Source organism: Hirundo rustica, chromosome 2 (assembly GCF_015227805.2).
Source record: "Hirundo rustica isolate bHirRus1 chromosome 2, bHirRus1.pri.v3, whole genome shotgun sequence".
NCBI lineage: Eukaryota > Metazoa > Chordata > Aves > Passeriformes > Hirundinidae > Hirundo > Hirundo rustica.
The window spans coordinates 29,403,989-29,424,918 of NC_053451.1; the positions used below are offsets into that span (position 1 = coordinate 29,403,989).

The following is a 20,930-nucleotide window of genomic DNA, read 5'->3' on the forward strand; positions in this document are numbered from 1 at the left end:
ATTATGTCCAGAACTTGGGTCCAACTGCCACTGCCATCAAACCAGCTACTTTTGATGACAGCACAGTGCGACTTTTAATGGTTATCTAATGTTTTCCTGCTTGCTTTTTTTCATAGACTTTGAAAAGTGAGCTTATGTTTTCCCAAGTTTTACCGAAGCATACACCGAAAGTCCCAGAGACCCTACGTTACAAGAATGTTGCTCCTTTTCTATGAAGCTTTAATTAGCTTTGCATATAAAACAGTGTTGCAGCATGAATGGTCTGTCCTGTCCTACTGGCCTCCAAGCAGCAGTTTGGGAACAGATTGAACACAGGGCATGGTACAAATGTGGGAACAGGGATGCCCCTAGCACAGGAACTACACCATAATCTATTATGGAAGAAAACAAATCAAACAGAGCTGCTGAGACTGACCAAAAGGATAAACCACTGTCTCTTCCCCCTTCACAAACAGGCTGCATATCCAGCCAGTCTCATTCGCCTGAGTATTACTCTGCTCTGGGCATTCCAAGCATGTGGCAAAGTTTTTGACATGCAGGATTTAATATCCCATGGGAATCACAAGCAATCAAACTAAAAAGTTAATTTCACTTTTTTTTTTTTTTTCCCCCTGAAGCAGAATGATGCTGATTTAAACCTTTCTTTGTATATACTAAACTGCATATAATAAACCAAAAGACAGTGGTATTTTTCACTCTAAAGATTCCCTCTGAGGAAAGTACATTTTCCTCCACTTCAAAGGCAAGTCAATTTGAGCAATCAATACATTATTTTCAACAGCCCAAGACAACAACCAGTTCGTAGAAAAAGCAGGGGGAAAATGAAACAAGAATGTCTGACCTCACTACCTTTTTTCTTCCATACTCCCTTTTGCCAGAGAGACACTCTTAATGCAAAGGGGTTTTACCAAAGCAGAATTAGTCTCTCTATATCTTGAATTTCTGGAAGATACTTAAAAAGATTGTCCAGCTATTCTGCAGGCTTGAGAGCTTGTTGTAAAATAAATGCAGTCACTTACATACAGAACACATCATTCCTTTGGAACATATTTTAATGAGTTCTGCAAAATGAACTCTGCCGTGTTTACAGCTGCAGACATTTATAACTCCATCAAAGCAAAACCAATATTCCGCATAAAATTGATCTCAGTGCCCTAGCAAGAGCTATTTCATTAACAAGTTATCACTTGCTCTCACCTGTCTTGGCTGCAGCCCATCAAGCATTCTTAAATTCTATGCTTCACAAACTTTTACAATCAGAGAGGTTAAGCTAAAATGTTAACATCAATATTCAGTGATAAGCTGTAATTACATACATGTACAGATTTTCAAAGAAATAAAGTTACTGTATTTATGTAGCTTTGAGAAAAAGGAAAAATCCATTACTTCACCCAGCGTGTAGCTGAAAAGTAATGCTCCCAAAACTAAATCCTCAAAAACTCTTGCAGAGCCATAAACACTGAAAAATGTGATATTAATAAAAACTTTTGTGCACTTGTGCTTCCTTTTATAAACCTAAAATAACAAGCATACAAATATCTTCTGTTTGCAAAGCAGTCTTCCCTCAGGTTTCCATTCAGGCTATTTTTTGGTGTAAAAATCATGTCTGGAAAACTTTGCACAGACATGCTCATTCCTAGTGAAATCACTGCGTCCAAATACTAGAGCTATATTGAATAAATTCACCCTAATGTCTCCTTTTTATGCATTAAAACCAATACCAACAAAATTATTTCAATTGCTTACAAGAACTTCTTTACTTCTGAGTCATGAGGGAGTTTGAAGTCCCATTAGGTCCTGTAAAAGCATGTTGCCTTCTTTCTGTCTGAGAGGAATTCTGCCTAAGAAGTATTTGCTCTTTTCATAATGCATATAAAGATGCTCGGAATATTTTGACTGCTTCCCCTCTCTACAGCTTCTTCCTCTTTTCCTAATGATTAGCATTAAGGTTTAGAAAATTTCAAAGTTTGAACAACATTTAGTTTAAGACAAAATGTGATTTACATTCAGACTTTAAATCTAACTCAAATGCCTGAGAAACAATAGGAAGAACTGATTGATTGATTTGACCACTCAGTCAATTCTCTTTAGCTGGAGGTGAAATGTATTTTAAACACCACCTTAAGCTTTCAAGAAGCTCCACAAAAACTAAAGACCATACTGAATATTCCCTATATTTTTCAACTTAAATCTGAAACCTGAATTTCGAGTTTCTGCTCATATAATAATGAGTCAACAAACAAGCCATGGGCCTTTCTTCTTCCTTATGGACAACTCTGCACTAAAGCAAAGCTTTCTACATAGTTATCATCAGACTTTCCTCCCTTACCATATAATTTTTCTTTGACTTTTGACCACAACAAAAATACTTACCTCTGAGATGCAAATCAGCTTTGGAGTGTAAACTTAGGACCATACTGTACAGTCACAATGAAGATGCTGACTCCCCTGACCCTGAACTGAGAGCTGAAGTTGGCTCATGGACAGCTTCACTGTTTCCTCTCCACAGGCAGAATTTTACTGTCCTATTTTAATCTAGGCAGGTCAACTATGTGATCTGTGAAGCTGCATCACACAGTACTTTCTAAACTCTTTTATCTCTACAAACTTTCAGGAGTGAGCACTGGATTAAAAAAAAAAAAATCATTTGTACAGGCATCACTCAGTTACTTCATATTTGCAGAGAAAATTTACATTCCCCCCCTTTATTATCTCAGTTTCTCTACGTGTTACACAAGGAATTACATAGTAATTTTTAATAGAATTTTAAAATCACTATTTCACAGAATTTTAGAAAATTGAGAATTTGTATTATAATCATACATCAATTATTTAGTCTCTGAACTACCCCCAAACCCTTCATTGCCCTCCTGATAAGAGAAGGGATGCTTTGACAAGCTTTCCTCTTTTTATTACATTTTACACTATTCTCTTTTTCTTTCCTTTAGGTCTTTCCTTGCTTCCCTCTGATTCCATCTCTCCCCTCTCTCCTCTTTCAGTGGCTTTCAGAAATGCATGAGACGAACATTCATCACAAAGCAGAACAGTTCACTGAGCACATGTAGCTGCAAGGATATTCTTGGAACAAACAAGGGGACTGTTTACAGTACCTCTGCCCTTCTCTAACTCTCTTCCATAGCTCTCATCTTATCTCCTGCTCTCATCACCATCCCTTCTATCATCTCCTCTTTCTTGTACCATTTTCTTGGCACCTCTTTTCCCCTGCCTACCTTTTCCCTACCTTCCCTTCAGTGCTTTCTCCCTCCTCTCTCTGCTGGCTGAATGCGAACTGCCTCTTCTTGTTATGCAAAACATTCTCTCTGTATTTATTATTTGAGGCAAGTTCTTCAGAGGTGAGACAAAAACTCCTGATTTCAGCCCACTGAATGCTGTCTTCTCGAAAAGTATAAACGTCCAAAGATCGTTTCTCAAAGCAAGAACAGGAACACAAGAATCAAATACACACCATGGATAAATAAGGAGCTTATTCCTGGAGGAAAAAATCCATGCTTTGAGGCAGTGACTTCCGAGATAGTTAGTAGTAATGTTCACTAATGATCCTTCATAAGAGGGTTTGCCTCTCCCTCCAGAAACAATACTAACTTTTTAAATCCCAAGAGAAAGTGATCAGCCATCAAACAGAATGACATATGCTCAGGGTTCATCTGGACTAGGATATAAGCATACTGAAGAGCACACTTTTCTTTTTTTTTTAACCTATACAGAAAACTCTTTAAAGTTGTTGCAAAACATCTTTTCTTACCTTCTAATGAGGCGACTAGATGAAAGAAGAAGACCATCCAGAGCCAACCCATTCCCGACACTCTTCTTGCACTGATGCCAGCATTAGAATCCATGAAGATTCTCTGCAAATACCACCATCTTCAACAAGCACGCACCACTCCCTTGAAATGGTCTGAGATTTCTTGGAGTGTTTTAATATCTTCCCAAATTAAAGCACAGAGGTCTTCACAGAGAAATCCTGTTTGAAAAAAACCAAACCCAGAAGGTAGAAACAGAAATCAGGTCACGCTAACACAAAACTGACAGTTTTTATACACCCATTCCATCATTCACTACTTCCAAGATATGGGTGAAAAGGAGTAGCACAGACCCAGTATTTACCATATACCCACCCCTCAAGACTTCAGTCAGTCACAGGTGTTTTGTGCACTGCCAGTACACACAGATTTTGAGACTTTCGTGCCATCAGTGACAGTGTGGTTCCCAAATCAACGTTAATCTCTACCACAGCATAGGCTGTGCCATTACTCAAGTCCTGATCCTTTCTGCATCTTTGGCAACGCTTCTTGGAAGGTGTCCATTCCATTTCCCCGGTATGCCTTTCCAATTCGGTCTCTTGTAATTTACACTTTGCCTTTTAAGGACTCTGCAGGGCAGTAGCCATGACAGGAGAGTTTTTGCCAACACAAATCTGCACAGCTGACACACTTGTAACGGTGTTTCAGATGCAGGCATTTGTCCCTTGAAGCATACGACTGCACAACACTACTAAGTTGGACAGTATTTCTCCCACTTGATGTGTCATACTTGAGGAAGCAAACGTCGTGATATTTAAGGTCAAATAGGGAGCCTGCATTACAGCCAGAAAAAGCACACAAGTCCAAGCTTATTATCTTAAGTGGGAAAGAATCCAAACAAAACTCTATCACCACCATTAAGAACCTGACATAAAAGCTTATCTTATAGTAAGGGAGCAGCATGTAGCCTAATCCAGCATTGCATTAGATCAATACAGCATAACAATTTTGCTAAGCAAGGTAATTCTCAGCCCACCAGAGAAACATCACAGTAGTATGTAGGTTGCATGCAAAAAAGCCACTATGTTTTGTTTCTTCAGGTGCTCTTTGAGCAGAGCATTGAAAATGCTCCAGTGTCTTCAGTGAGACAGTGAAGCGTAGCAAAGGAGAAAGAAAAATGTCTCAGGCAATACACAGAAATGGCTCAGTAACTTGGCTGAAAGAGGGGAGGGAAGAGTTGTAATTAAAAGGGGCAGCCTCGGTGCAATTATCTGAGAACCTTGCAATAGGGGATTTGAGCAAGCTGCACATAGCAGAGGAAAAAGCAGCCTGGGGAGTATGCGAAAAGGCAGTGGAGTGCAATTAGATTTGCTTTACTGGAGAGGGAGAGAAATTCTGGACAGGATGGAACAGTTCTCTCTTCTGCTGCCCCCAGTAGGAACCTGGAGCACCCAAGACAGTTTGACTCAAAGGCACTCTGGGCATCACTAAAATGTAAGGAAGGTAAAGGGATCTCAGCAAGAGGCAAAAACTTTGATTCATGACTTTCTGAGGAAAGAGAAAAATAAAGCCCATTAAGTATAACTGAGGAAAAAAGAAGATTAAATGTGAGGATGGATATAATGCCGGTACTGCTTATTAGTTTATGACGCTTGTATACAACACGACATGTCACAGAATAAAAAGACCACTGAATGCAACTGCAGAAAGGAGAAAATTTCAGGGTGAAAGACCAGAAAGTTCTTTAGAGAAAGAACTATCCAAGCACACAGCAGCATTCTCCCGGAACAGGAGTGAAGACTGCTGCCTGAGCCACCAAAACTAAGTACACCAAAATCAAGCCTGCAAGACACCTCTACATGGAGACATACTCACCATTTGTACTGCCAGCCAATCTATAATATTATAATATCTAACAGTTTTTTATTAGGCCAGAAAACTCCTAAGAGAGGGGGACTTTTAAGCATTCGTAATGAAAACAAATGCAGAAACAGAGGTCAAGCAAACTGAAGAACACTTTAATCTCGGTCAGTGGGACTTCATTTATCTGCAGAAGGCTTGAAAACAGCCTGCAATTCAGATTTTTTCATGTCACATAACTTCTGAGGCACAGAGCAGAAAATAGAACCCAAATATACTTTGGCTGCTGGATCTCAGGCCAAAGCATTGAAATTACCACAAAACAGATATAACTAAAAAAACCCTCATACACAAAACCGGACGCAAAACAATTTCTGGCTCCAAGGAAACCAAGCGTTCTTCTGCTGCCCTCCTCACCTGCACATCTCTCTTACAACATCTGTTTGCCTTATCCTGGTTGACCCTGTATCCCACCAAAGTTACACTGCTCTTCAAGAGCAATCATACAGCCTTTGTCTGGATTAGACTGGCAATTATTTTCCCTGAAATAAACTGTGGCTAAATCAAAAAGCTGGTTGTTATTTAGTAGATAAAAAAGGTAAATTTTTTGGAAGTTTTTTTTGTTTGTTTCTTTGGATTTTTAGATTTAATTATTTTTATTTTGGTTTTGTTTTTTGTTTTTATTTTTATTTTTATTTTTATTCTGCCTCTTCCACACCTCCATGAAAAATGCTTACTCCACAATGAAGGATAGAGAGGACATTATGGAAGCATTTAAGGGAGAGTAGGAGGGAAGCACTAGCCTCTGTGAATTAAAGAGTACCAAGCCCCTAAATTGCTAACCACTGCCCTGCCCTTCCCCCTAGCACTTGATGTGTACAGAATCTGACTACACCCAAAGACGCTCATCTTTCATTCTTCAGTTCTCCTACCACTTCTACCCTACACCAAACTACGTAAACAGAAACCTCAAACCATCCCAGCTTTTAAACCACCCTCTTCTCTTGTCCACACAAGCACCTTTCCATGGCCTTCTCAGCTAGTTACTTCTTCCAAAACTGCTTCCAGCAAGATTACTTCTCTTTGCTACAGAATCCACTACTCCCCACTCTCCTCCAAATCCAACAGCAAAGCAATACATCTGTGCATAGGATCCTTCAACAAGCTTCCTCAAATACACCTTCTCCTTCTCTTTCTTCTCCAAGTACATGAACTTGCCACTCATGTACCAGCTGTAAAATATCTCATGCTAACCTCTCCATAAAGGATTTAACCCATTTTTAGGCATACATTTCCTTAGCCAGTGGAACGATCTCCATCTCCTTGGATGTCCTGAAAATTTTAAAGCATCTGAGAAGTGACAGCTCCTGAAGATCAAAATTTCTTTTAATGCTTCAACTCTATAAAACTGTGAAGATCGCAAGCAGTCAGAAAAGAACAGTCACATATTACTTTTACTGTAATACTAAGCTCCAAGAGACGGGAAACTAAAGTTTCTGGGTTGTCTCCTTACATTATTCACCAAAGCTATCATGACTGTTTACTTTGGTACCATCACTGTGGTATCTTGATTACCAATATTTATGTTTGGGATCACAGTTAAAGAGTTGAATACAATCACCACCACTATTTTCAAGAATCCTGGTTTCTTAGCTGAACAACCAGTGAGGGAGAAGAGTTCTTTGGGAAGTTTGTCAAGGTGAGTTTTGAACATCACCAGGGATGGAGATTCCTCAACTTTTTTTTGCTTATCTAGCAGTGTTGAACTGGGTTATTTATTTATTTATTTATTTATTTTTAACTGGGGATTTTTTTCTTCCTTATATGTAGTCAGAATCTCCTTTGCTGTCTTCTGTTTCCTATCGCAACAGACGAGAGTCAGCTCTTGCCAAGCACCTCTCAAAGCTTCTTCTACCCAAGAATGAAAACACAAGCTATTTCAGCTGGAAAGCCTTGAATGGGAAAGAGCATGCCTGGCTTGACTGGCACTGTTTAAGTCCTGTTTATTCTCACCAGACAGGGCCGGTGCTGTAATTTCTCACTTCTTCTGAACTCAGTCTTGAAGCGGGAACACTTCAGTACCATCTCCAGGCAAATGATGCTCAGTGCTACCGAAGAGATAGTGATAGTGCTCCCACATGTGCTAACACAACTGACAGTAGTACAGCTCTGTGCTTGTGAGATTTCTGTCACAAAGAGGGCTGCTGTCTGCCCATGCTGTACCTAAGCTGTGGCAAAGCATTTCATGAAGCCAGTACCTTTGCAGCAGCTTCTTTATGCAAATAAAGGATTCCCTTAAAGTTCAAGCACTGTCAGTGATGACACCTGAAGAGCCATAGGGCACCAGAGCCAAGAAAAGGGTCAGCATTAATTGAGAATTCCCTTCCATCAGTGTATGTGCTTTCACTAGAAAGGAAGCAAGTTTGCTCCAAGGTTCGTGCAGTCACTTATTTTAGAGTACCCCAACTGTATATATCTGGAGTCTTGATGGAGGTGGTCATGCACGTGACAAACCTAAGAGGGGTCTCCTTAGAATGGACTGCTTTTTTATTCTTCTGGAGTTTGCATGGCACTCTGAGACTCATCAAAACCAGTGACAGCTAGATAAACTGTGTTAATTCTGTGCTGGCCACAGGTTCTGGACCTAAGCTTTGAACAAAACCCCTCCTTTTCAAAACCTTTTTACTCCAACCATACAACTGTAGACAGACCTTCACTGAAGCATGTTCTAGCTTACTACACAGATAATATGCAGTCACAGATCAGAAAGTAATGTACAGTGACCCTATTCCCTCTGACAGATACCAGCTGCAGAACCAGACATCAAATAGCATTAAATACTCATGTGAACCATGCATCTGTCCGGCTTCTACGGGAGGAATTCAGGCACACATTTAGGATTAAGAAAAAAGCTAGGATTGTTCAGGTACTGCACAAGCTTTCTGGAGAAAAGATGAAGGCGTGAATATAGCTGTTTCTTTGAGTTCTACATTTCAAAGTACAAGAAAATGCAGAAGCAGATGAATGTCCACCTAAGCCAAGTTTTTTTCCGTGTCTCCAGTGCCAGGAAGAGGTACTGTGTGCAGATGGCTTGCAAGCCTGGCCTCTGTGTGACCCACTTCCCTACTCTTCCTCCGGTATCCACAAATATAAAACAGGGATTACTAGAGAATATCCCCCAATTCATTCCCTTTACTATCTCTTCAGGAATTCATCCAATCCCTGCTGTGAATTTACAACAGAGTTGGAAAGATACCTATCCTTATGCAACAAAGTATTTTTATGTACTTTAAATTGTTCTACTAATAGAAGCTGAAATCGTAACAGTGCCAAATTTTTTATGCTTTCAATTCTTCTTATCTGTTCCAAGAACTTTTCCAAATCATCTTGTTTCCTCCCACTGGAACAATGCTTCTTCCTCATTCATTGTTAACTGACTCCTCAGGCCTATTTCACAGTAGAAATCATTATATGGGTCTAAATTCCCTCTGCTACACTTGATTCCACAAATTTTCCCCGTATTTGTCATACTTCTTCCTCATACAAAAGGTCCAGATGCAAAATAAATACACCTCAAAAACCCTCCAGGGTAGGTAAAATGCTGTACCTTTGCAAACACAGTCTTTCCTCCTCCTGCACATTTTGCACTGTGACTCATATCAGCTTAATATCTCCCAGCAAGAACCATTAAAAAGATAAATGAGTACAACATCTGGGAGAGTCAATAAAGTACTATTCCAATTAATTTGTGCTGCACACTGATTCATCACATTTAGGCAGAGTACAAAAAGTGGAATTAATACCTCTCATTCATGATAAATAGAGAATCATGATAGTGTTACACATGAAGCAAAAGGCCACCCCCCGCTCCTTTGTTGTCCCCTGTTCTGACCAAGTATAATTGCTCCTTTGCCACTGGGATGCCCTTACAGCAATGGTCACGCATCTCACCGGGATAAATCTCACAATGCTGTTGTGAAAAGCTGTCACTCAGTGCCTGTCCAGCACTCTGAGCATGACATAATACTGCCTACCTTCTTTCTTAGACAATAATTACAATAACTGCTATTCATAGAAATCTTTCTACGCCCCAAACAGGAAGTGAAGTGGGGGGAGCAACACATAATTCATCGCTCAGGGTTTTAATATAATGAAGTTCATGTGTTTTCTTCAAAAATTGTATTACTGGGGCACATAAAGCACAACAGAAAAATGATTGATTGATTGATTAAATAAATAGATCCTTTCAATAGTTGCTGTATATCCTTTTATCCTCTGATACTAATTGAGATTATTTTTAATGACTATGACTCCAAACTAATCTGAAAGTATCTGAGAGGAGAGTAGAATTTATAGAAAAAAGCCTTGTGGATTTTTTACAGTCTGTTCAGCTGATTCATTTAATTTTGAGAGAAACGCTCTGGATGAAATGTGTAACTAAGTTTAAAGGAACACTTCCTCAAGAGCATACTTCATAAAGTATTTCTTCTATCTGGCTTGATCATTTGTGTCCTACAGATTATCTAGATTGAGTTGTGTCTGTGTCTCATGGGACCCCTTATGTTTACAATTACACTCCAAAAGCTGATTCTGAATGTTCTCCAAATAAAGGCATTTATTTCCTTGTTTACCATGGAAACATCAGGAGTTTTGAAGCTGATCTTCCATGCTCTGATTATACGTTATTTCCTAGTGGGATCCAAATTAAGAACTTCCATAGCTCTTAAAGGAAAGAAAGAGATGCTCATTTTCATTAATTTTTATCTTAGTTACCTGGTGAACATGAATCAGCTCAGTCCACTGACTGTAGAGGTCATTTGAGTGATTATGCTTCAAAGATCTGCACTAATTAAAAAAGGCAGCTATGGACAGCTGAACAGCTCCCTCCCGATGACTCCCTAGGTGCAGCCCGAAGGTATCTGGGGAGATTCCGAGCCTCTGTGCGATCTCCCAACCCACACAGGAGGCCAGGTTAGCATCTCTTTAGATAGCTACACAGCTTCCCCTTAAATCTCTCTTCTCCGCCATGACACATACTTGGCTAGAGTAGCTTTACAGCTTAGCTTGTAAATCTGGTCTTTCTTCCTAAGCAAAATTCATTCACAACTGCCCTGTGTTTCTGGAGACTTTCTCAATGCCTCCACATTATGTTTTGCTATGCCTAACAAAGATGGACACTGATATCTTGGAAATACAGCAATTAAAAAAAAAATTCTAATTAAAGATACAGATTCTTTCTTCCATCTATTAAGTACTTGAATTACATACATATTAAACACAATTAAGTTCCTGAAAAAAAATCTATTCACACCTCACAAGATTTGACTTCACTGACAATTTTTACAGTGATTTGTGTAGTTTTCAAAGAAACATTAGCAATTACAGTCAAGTTTCTAACATTAGCACCTGGAAGAAAAATCCCAGCTCTAGAATATTAACAGCATTATAGAATGAAAAATGTGAAGAAACTAATTGTTAGCCATGTTATCCATTACTTGCCAGATAGAAACTCTTCTAAAATATAATACAAATTGAAGTGATACAGAAATTACTCCCTTTGAATTTTCATACAGTAAATAAAGGAGACTGTGCAAACAGGGAGAAATGAATTAACAGCTGTCCATCACATTTATCTTCCTTGATGGAAAGAGAAGGTGACAACTGTACCCACTGGGTTTGGTTTCACTGTCCTGTTATTGATTTTGCTCTAATTTCTCAGGATACTTCCTTCAGTACAACTGTGCACAGATCCCTGCACTTTTATCTATGTGGAAATAAACACAGAGTTATCAACTTCAAGTATAGTTTATCTTTGACAATTGTACTTTCAACTGTACAAATGGAAGACATAAGGCTTCAGTGAAAAAAACCATATGTAATTCACAAACTCTAGGGCACAGCAGCCAACCTTTGTCAAGCACAGTGTAAAATGCTGTATTTCCAAAATTCTAAGCACAGTATTTCAAGCTGAGAATTCCAGACTCAAGTATCCCTGAAGATCATCACATTATTAACTGCTAGGTGAAATTAATCTGTGATACTAAAAATTCTTTGAAAATGGACACTTCCTTCTCTGATACAACTTAAGTTTAAACAAACACACCCCAAAATTCACTGAAATGTTATTATAGAAGCTGTCTGAAAACAAGAAAAAAGATGCATCCTATTTTGGCATTTAAAAGGGGAAGGGAAATAACACATTTTCACAAATGGTTATTAAAAAAAGGATGTGTTACTGTCCTGGTTTTGGCTGGGATGGAGTTAAATTTCTTCGTAGGAGCTGGCACAGTTCTGTGTTTTGGATTGAGAATACTATTAAGAACACAGATGTTTTAGTTGTTGCTAAGTAGAGCTTACTCTAAATCAAGAAGTTTTCAATTTCCCATGCTCTGCCAGCAAGGAGATGGACAAGAAACTCGGAGAGAGCATTGGCCAGGAACAGCTGACCCGAACAGGCTGAAGAGATATTCCACGCGATGGAATGTCATGCTCAGTACATAAACAGAGGGGAGGTGGCCTGGATCATTTGATCACAGGTCAGGGATGTGCTGGGCATCCAACAGTGGGTGGTGAGCAACTGTACCATGCATCACCTGGGACTTACTCCTCTCTCTCTCTCTCTCTTTACTTTCCATCATCGTCACCATCACCATCATCACCACCATTATTATTGTTATTATTTTATTCCAATTATTACACTGTTCTCGTTGTTGTTCTCACAACCCATGTCTTTTACCTTTTGCGGATTCTCCTTCCCATCCCACGGAGGGTGGGAAGGGGCTAAGTGAGCAGCTGTGTGCTGCTTAGCTGCCAGCTGGGGTTAAACCATGACAGTGACGTAAAAAGAATGTCCCTAAAATCATGTTCTCATCTACTCAGCAATGCTGATCATGCTTTTTTTTTTTTTTTTTTTTTTTTTTTTTTTTTTTTTTTTTTTTTTTTTTTTTTTTCCCCCGAGTGAAATTAAAGTTATTATATACCAAGTTCTGATTGCAGATGGGTGGAAAGTGGTAAAGAAAGTGGTAAAGAAGCCAAGCACAGTGTTTGCAATGGCCAGACAAGCAATGCCACAAATCAGAAACATAACCTTGACATTTGCTGACCAAGTCGGCAAATGCAACTGCAAATCTGCAGACAACTCAAACACAGAGCTGCAAAACAGCCTTAAAGGCACTCTCAGGACACTGGAAATGAAATCGAGGGCCCGAAGGGTTGAGCAGGAGCAAAAGTGAAAGTGGCTTGCAAAACTAAGATATGAATAAGTCTAAGAAAAGATGTTTTATACTAATGCTTTTTCCCACTGTAACTTCAGAATGCAGCCTTCCATGCCATCTCTAGAAATATATGAACCAAGATCCACGTACAAACACTCAAAAGATACAATGGGGGCAAAAAAAAGAACAAGCTGAAAATACTTTTCTTAAACAGTTCATTGTGGGCCAGTTTGCAAAATCCTTTAGTAAGGATTAATATTTTCTTCAGCTGCAGTAAAGAACTTCATTTTTTTGCAAAAATATGCTTACTGTCTTCATCTCTAATTTTGCTTTCGACTTCATGAGGGTTGTACAGTAAGAAACACTTAGCATAAGCAGAAAATGCATGTTATTCGTATTCACAGTATCCAAGGTTATGTTGTCTATTGGGATATAGTGGCAGCACAGACAGCTGGTTAAAAGATAATGTTCCTCTTCTATGGGAATTCCCATCGTTTTGAAATTGCCTTTCATTCCATGAGAGAAACTGTCATTTCAAAACAGATTAGAGAAAGGACTAATAATATTAAAGCATCTTAATTTAAGTGCAGCTCTTTTTATTAACCTCCTTTCTGGCTTCAGTAAGGCAGCTTGGGTTTTCAGAGAATGTGCTTCATAATTTAAGGGTTAATTAAAACTACTTTTTTCCATTTTAATCAGTTTCACAGCCTTGGGCTGTCACAGAGCTTGGTTCACAAATTGTTGGCTTCATGCATTTGCAGATAGAGGCTACTTTTAAAACTATTTAATTACTAGCATTATTTATCATCACAGTTTTTATTCCTGTTAAGAGAAGCAAGAATGCTTCTTTGTAAAACAACAAGGCAGAAAAGCACTGAAGCACAATCACTTTACTGACTTTTTCACTGCCTTGACCTTGCTGTCCAAACCTACACTCCTACCTTCACTCCATGCAGATGATTACCAGGTACCTTCCATCTAGTTATAACCCCACAGAATTGCAAATATCAGTTTTTGAGTTCATGAGGTTGCCCCAGCTGAGGGCTGTAACATAACATATTCCCTGAATGGTAGTGAGAATAAAAAATTATATTCAGCCAAGCTGATTCCCTTATGTTTTGCTGACTGCACCAACAGGCTGTACAATATACAAGCTTTAGCTCCAGCACGTAAATTAGAGTGTTTGATGTGGAAATATATGCACAAAACTAGGAAGCTATGAGGGAGGGAGAAAATGGCTCAGAGAAGTGCTCTACCACACAGCCTCCATTCTTTTATGACCACTGTTTGCCTAGATGGGGATTCCATCTGTTCAACCATTAGCCTGAGTCTCACGTTCATGTTAGGTACTAAAACATCACGAAACAACCCTGCACTGCACTGGTGCACTTCTCTGAGAAGTGCACACCAATGCTTACTACAGTCTGTCTACAACAATTTTTGCAGGTGGTGTTAACTTGACTGTGCAGTAACAGGCAATTAGGGAGCTACCTTGGCAGCAAATCTCTTGAAAACACAGAGCAAAGAACTATGAGACCTAGAACTGATTCGGGAACGACTTTAAGAAAATAGATGGTTTCTCCAGTTTTGCTGTCTTCAGTTCCAGTCTTGAAATCCATAATATTCATTCGGACTCGGTTGTCTTTCCTTGGTCTCACTGTTAAGATGACCAAACTGAGTAACAAGAACAGACACTACAGAAGCCCTGCTGGACTTTAGAAACATCTCACTTGGTCTTTAAGTTTCTTTTAACTTTTGTCAACATCTAGATATTTATTTAGAGAACACTAATGATTTGTGATGATTCAAGGTTTCAACCAGGTTTTCACTTTGATTTTGGGAATCAGGTTTCCCAAAATCGGCTCTCATCTACGAGACAATCAAGAGGGAAATGAAGCAGAAATGGTAGCTTGAAGAAAAGAAGTCAGATGAAGACTGCAAAGAAGAGATGATATGAATAGCAATGACTGCTTGGAACAATTACCTGAGTTCAGAGAAGCATCACAAGGAGCACATGTGTAGCAAAAGTGGGTTAGAGAGCTCCACCAAAAATTTGAACTTGCCACTGGCAGAGCCTGAAGAGCAGCCAATTTTGTTCTCAAGTCCTTTCCTCCTCCTCCATCCTGCATTTCCAGTTCAATGTTTTCACCCTCAGGAAATGGGAACATTATGTGCCACTAATACTTCAGCAGAACAGAAATAGTCTTAAGAGGAAAAGGGAAGGCCAAGCAGGTTACAGTAGAAAGATATTTCAGGCTCATAGCATCTCTTTCTAATGCATGCTTGTATTATTTTTCGTGCCAGAGATGAAAGCAACACCACATAAATCTCAGAGTTCATCCTGCCTCCTCAGTGTCTCAAAGGCTTATTTATATTTTAGTGTTGACGCTGGGGCTCACTGCTCTTGTTACATGCATGTCCAACCTCAAAACCAAAGGATTACATTAAAAATGGAGTGAGTACAATACTCCACTTCCTTTCCTTGGATATCAACCAGTCTTGGTCATAACAGAGCAGATCCAAGATACATTTTCTGTCAGGAAGGTAGTCCCTCCCCCAGTTGTTGGTAACACTATAATAATAGAAATGAAATGAGGGGGATGGGCTCCTTTATTTAGACAACATCTGGCCTACAGTCCCTGGTCAACTGCAGGATTTTTGTTGGTGTATTTCTTTAAGCTTCCCTAGTCATATTTTTAAATGTCATTAGCAATAGGGCTGCCATGACTTTCTACAATCACTGTGAACCTTTACTGGAAGAAACCACACCTTAATACTGAACCCAAACCTATCTACTCTGGGCAATTTGAGCCAGCCGTTTTACTCTGGCCAGCACATTGCCTAGGATCCTGTCAACAGTCTTTTAGGCACTCTAGCTACTCCAGAGCTAACCCTTTTCACTCATCAGTAAGCTAGTGCTTTTTAATAGCATTTTAAAAATTCCCTATAGTCACCTAATCACTTCTGTTGCTCTTCACTGAGCTCCCAGTTCATCAGTGCTGTGGCAGAGAAGTTCACACAGCCAGACACAAATAGTCTCAGGGCATTTGCATTAGTGCCATAAAGTCAGGGACTGTCCAATTTCAACACCACAGGTTCAGAGGCTCTAAAGAAAAAAAGTAGAGAATGCCAGGCTGATCTGCTATGATCTGGGTGGAGGAGGGGAAAGCTAAGCCTTAAAAAAAACCACAACAAACCTAAAAACTAATTTTAAAAGAACTTTCTGAGGGTTTAGGGCAAGTTCCCCCTTCCCACTCCGATTTCCACACTCACAACTCTTTTCAGCACTATTATACAGAGTGGCCCAGTCAGACTATCAGCCAAGAGAAGTAGGCAATGTACAACTACTCAACGGAGCCTATTCTGATCCTTTCAATTAGGACTGTCCAGTAGGTGTTAATTAATCAAACAGATTAAGATCTGTTTTAGCTTAATTCTTTTAAAGAATTCAACATTTTTATTTTTACTCTGTTTCCAAAGACTGATTTGCTTTCTTTACACTCTGTCATCACACACACTTTTTGTGGGGTAACCCATTAGACATGATCAAAAGAATCTTTTTAGGAGACAATTTTTTAAGCTATTTTTTTCAGGTAACAGGGATCCAGTCACTAATTTGACTTCACAGAATCACAGAATTGTTTGGGTTGGAGGGGACCTTAAAGACCATTCAATTCTGATCCTCCTGCCATGGGTAGGGACACCTTCTACTAGACCAGGTTGTTTCAAGCCCCTGGCCCTGAACACTTCAGGGATGGGGCATCCAGAGCTTCTACAGGCAACACATACCAGTGCCTCACCCTCTCTGAGTAAAGAATTCCCTCCTCTACACCAACCCTTGAAATCTGAAGTCTTTCGCAGATGTATTGCTTACATGCCCTTGCCAAAAGCCCCTCTCTAGCTCTCTTATATCCCCTTTAGGTACTGGAAGGCCACAATAATGTTACTCCAGAGTCTTCTCTTCTCCAGTCTGAACAATCCCAGCACTCTCAGCTTGTCTTCAGGAGAGGTGCTTCACCCCTCTTCCTGGCCTTCTCTGGTCCTCCCTTCATGGCCCTCCATCTTCTACGTGAAGACATCCTTAGTTCTTCCAAGAACCTGCAGGTCTCTGAGACCATCCAGAGCCACTTCTAATTCAAGACTGGTACAATTATCCATGAGAAACACACAACTGTCAACACCATTCCTGCAGTCTGAGTTAAGAAGACTTCTGACTGAGACAAGGAGCTCAAGTCATGCATCATTCCCATTACGTTATTTCACCAAATGTCTTTCTGGTGCTCAGCCCGGGGCCCCAAGCAAAAAGGTAGCTACAGTAAGGCTTGAAATGAAGACTAATTACTCTTCAGCATCTGACTCCACATACATGTCCCAGCAGAACAAGGCACGTGCAAATTAAGAAAATTCCCTCTGTCAAGCCTCTATCTATCCCCTAGATTTTAACAGACTGCTGATTTATACTCAAGTCACCAGAATTTGTTCTCACATCACATGGTACTGCATCTTTATGTATATCTAACACGGTTAGATACTGGAAGAGGAGAAGACCACTGAGATCCTCTGCATCAGCAACGAAACAAACATTCCCCAACACAACTACGCCGTTCCTGGTACCACAGTGATAGCAGTGGTAACTGCTGATGTGGTAGCCCCTTTACGGACAACACATGCACCAAAAAGGATTAGCAAACTCACTTAAAAGTGAAAATGTCAGTATGTATTTGCATCCCCACTGCTGCTGGCACCAGCTGAAAGACTACTGACATTAGGAAGGGAAGGGACCATCTGGGAGACAACTGCAGGCACACATCCCAATCCAGCTGTGTTTCCAGCAGCTTCTTTCTGGCTCAAATCCAAAAAGGAGTAATTTCAAACATCTTCCTGGTGCAGAAAGCATTCCAGATTCTGCGTACTGGAATGAAATTGATCCTAGCTGTGAGTGAAACCTAACATTTGGAAATTCAAAGAGTCTCATAAACAGTGAATTTCCAAACCGAAATTATTCAAAACCTGCCCAGATATCTCTGTAGTATTGTCCCTCTTGTGACATCCCCACTCCCTTCTCAGAGAATAGTTAGGAAGCTAAGAGAGTTCTGCCAAGGAACCATGCTTCCATTTGCAGACATCCCCAGGATCTGAGAGAACCTGTGGTAAGCTTGATGCTAAAGGCTTCCACACAGGCGTCTGTATCCTACACACTGCCTCTGAAGTGGTCAGCTGGGCCAAACAGATTCATATCATGTGAGTGTTTTGCAGTAAGTGGGAGAGAGATCAGGTCATTTAGGGAGCTTTGAAAGCTTTACAGTAACTTGGAGAAACATCAGTATGCTAAAACAGAAATATCTTACAAAGAGTCAGTAGTTCTCAGTCTTTAGCTTCTAGGGTTTAATTACATGATTTAGACACGTTGGATGTTTTCCAGAGACATGGCACAGAGCAAAAAACCGTACTTGGAAACTGCAGAATCAGCAGAGGAATCATTTACTTGGCAAGCTTAAGGAGGCAGGGAAAAAAAAAAAGCCTGTCTGAAAATGAAGTCATGTATGTTTCAACGAGCAGGTCTGGGCTGGCGAGAATTTCCATCCTAAGGTGAATCAAGACCTTAAGGATCCAGCTTTCTTATGTAAGACAGTAGTTTTCAGGCTGGATAGGCTGTGTTCTTACAGTACCCAGCATCTTCTCTACTGCCAGGACAACCCTTTTTTCCGCTCTTTGCCCGTAGCTGTGTGCACACAGGAGCATGCGCACGCGCGCGTGCATACGAGAGTGGGGGTGTGCACGTGAAATGTCTGAACAAAAATCTTCTTGACAAGGAGGCCTGAGCAGCAGAATGCAGAGGGGCCTCTGCAGGCACGGAAAATTGAAAACAGCAACTAGAAGAGCTTTAGTCAGAAGTGGTCTCAAGAACAATCATCATGTAGGACCTCTGTGAGAGAAGCATCAGCTTGCTTCATGGTGACTTTTTAAGAGGCAAGACAGCGCCTTCAGTATAAAATAATGTGCCAGGATCTCCGAAAAGTACACACATTTTAAGTGCATTTTTTAAAACACAACATATATTAAGAGTACACTTCTGATAAAATTCTATTTCTGGTGGCAGAAGAGTATTTCTTGAAAGTGCAACACTTGCGTCTGACAGGAAAGTACTAGTGCAGTTCCTCTTGGTGAAGTTTAAGACTCCTTGTATAAATCAAGTGTGAGAAGAGTGACGATGTGAAATGGCTTTTTCTTACTCAGATTTGTGGCTCTCATGTTTGACTGCTACGGCTGACGTGAGCAATCAAGGAGCTTTTATCCTTTTGGGGGTCTGTTTACGTAGCACAGCTGGCAGCACTGGAGAAAGAGGGCAAGTTTGCTGTTGTACAACTTCTACAGAATTATTTACAAAATACACCTGTGTTACACTTGTGTACACCCTTGAAGCCCATGACACTTCAGGGTTGCCAAAGAGCAAATATGGAGAGAAGAGTGATACCCAGCCCAAGATGTATCAGGTAGAAGCTAAAGGATAAGGTCATAATGTGTTGGAAAACTGCTGAATGTGTGGAGTCGGTAGCTGGAAGAAATACCTTACCTGTATTTCTGTAAGGTGATCCAAAACTTTCTAACAAAATCAAAATCAACCGTAAGATGTAACAGCAATATAATGCTAATTGAGGTTTAAGGAAAAAAAGCAACAGCAAACAAGACTAAATAATGACAATATTATAGAGGATCATCAGTTTCCCCCTAAACCTTTCATCAGCTTTTCACAGAAATAAGTCTTTGAGCTCTTTGAAAAAAATCATCACATGTTTATGACCAAAATATTGGAATACTCTTAATAAATACTTTTTCATGACAGCACTTTTTTAGAAGATACTGCCCTCTTGTCTGGTGGCTAAATGACATTATACAGCTCTAGCTTGACCACACACACCAATTTGTACTTCTTCCACCTTCTATTGTTTATGTGTGCAGTAAACATATGCAATATGGCCACAGAAATGAAAAACAAAAATATATTGTGCAACCTTAAGTGTGCTCCAAAAGTACTCTGCACTACTCTGGAGGGACTTCAGGTTAACCCTCTTCACAGGGACTGCTGATGGGTAATGAAATACATGGAAACTGAGGTTTTAGGGAGAGCAGATCTGGAGAGAGGAGCATTCCTGAACAAAAGGAAAAGCATGCATAAATCTTCTGACAATTCAGAGAAAGTTGGCCAAAAAACAAAACTGTCTTAATTGGAGGCACACAAGATAAGGGGGGAAGAAAATACACTCATCTCTTACATGATTCTCTGCATATGGCACACGCAATATCAGAGAGGAGAAGGGGAAGCCATCTGCACCTGGGCACAAAGAGGGATGTACACAGTGGATCTGCACAGGCATAAAGGAGACAACTCCCAAGGGACTGAGGGATCAGCTCCCCTGTCAGACACATCTGCTGGCAGCCTATGGGGAGTACGCTGGAGAATAAGCAGCTGTCTCCTTGGAGCCACCAGCTGCCTTCCCCTCAAAAAGCGATTTACACTATGCCATTGGTCAGCCTCCAAGTAAAATACAGAAGGCAAAGACAGTAGCAGCCTTGGGCAAATGAAAAGAGAACAGACATCTCCTCCTTAACCCCCTCCAAAACATCTCCACAGCCTAAGCTCTTCATGCCACAGATAACAGCTTGGAAGAGCTGAGAACTTCAGAAGAATGCAAGAAAACATCACTTTCTGTGGGGTTTCAGTGATTAAATTCAAAAGATATAATCCTACTTCATACAATATCCAGTACCCCAAAGTGATGCTATTTCCAAGTATCAAAACACATGGCCATGCAAACCATTCTGAGCAGCTCAGTGCAAGTGCAAGAATGTCAAATAGGAGAGAAGTCAGAAGACAAGTAAAAATGTTTAGTGGCTAGAGGGGCACGCAAGTCAAGGAGTTAAAAACTACACATGTGTAATTTGGCTAAAACAGCATACATGCAAAAGGTAGTAAAGGAAAGAATGCAACTATGTGCAGTTATCCGAAGCCCATCAATACATTAGCAAAGTACACTGAAGTAGTGCAAGGTGCTGAATTTAGGGAATGAACTTCTAGAGAAAAACAGTACTTTTT

General features: G+C 40.1%; 1 protein-coding gene across 3 annotated transcripts in view; it reads right to left on the reverse strand.

The window, feature by feature from the left end:
* The window catches only part of EPHB6 (EPH receptor B6), a 66,625-nt gene that overhangs the window by 43,832 nt on the left and 1,863 nt on the right, over positions 1-20,930 (reverse strand). For all 3 annotated transcript variants that reach the window (XM_040056014.1, XM_040056015.1, XM_040056013.1), the window contains exon 2: positions 3,764-3,982. In XM_040056014.1, coding sequence (XP_039911948.1) covers positions 3,764-3,857 — 94 coding nt within the window. In that variant the 5' untranslated portion in view covers positions 3,858-3,982. The remainder of the gene's footprint in view (positions 1-3,763; positions 3,983-20,930) is intronic.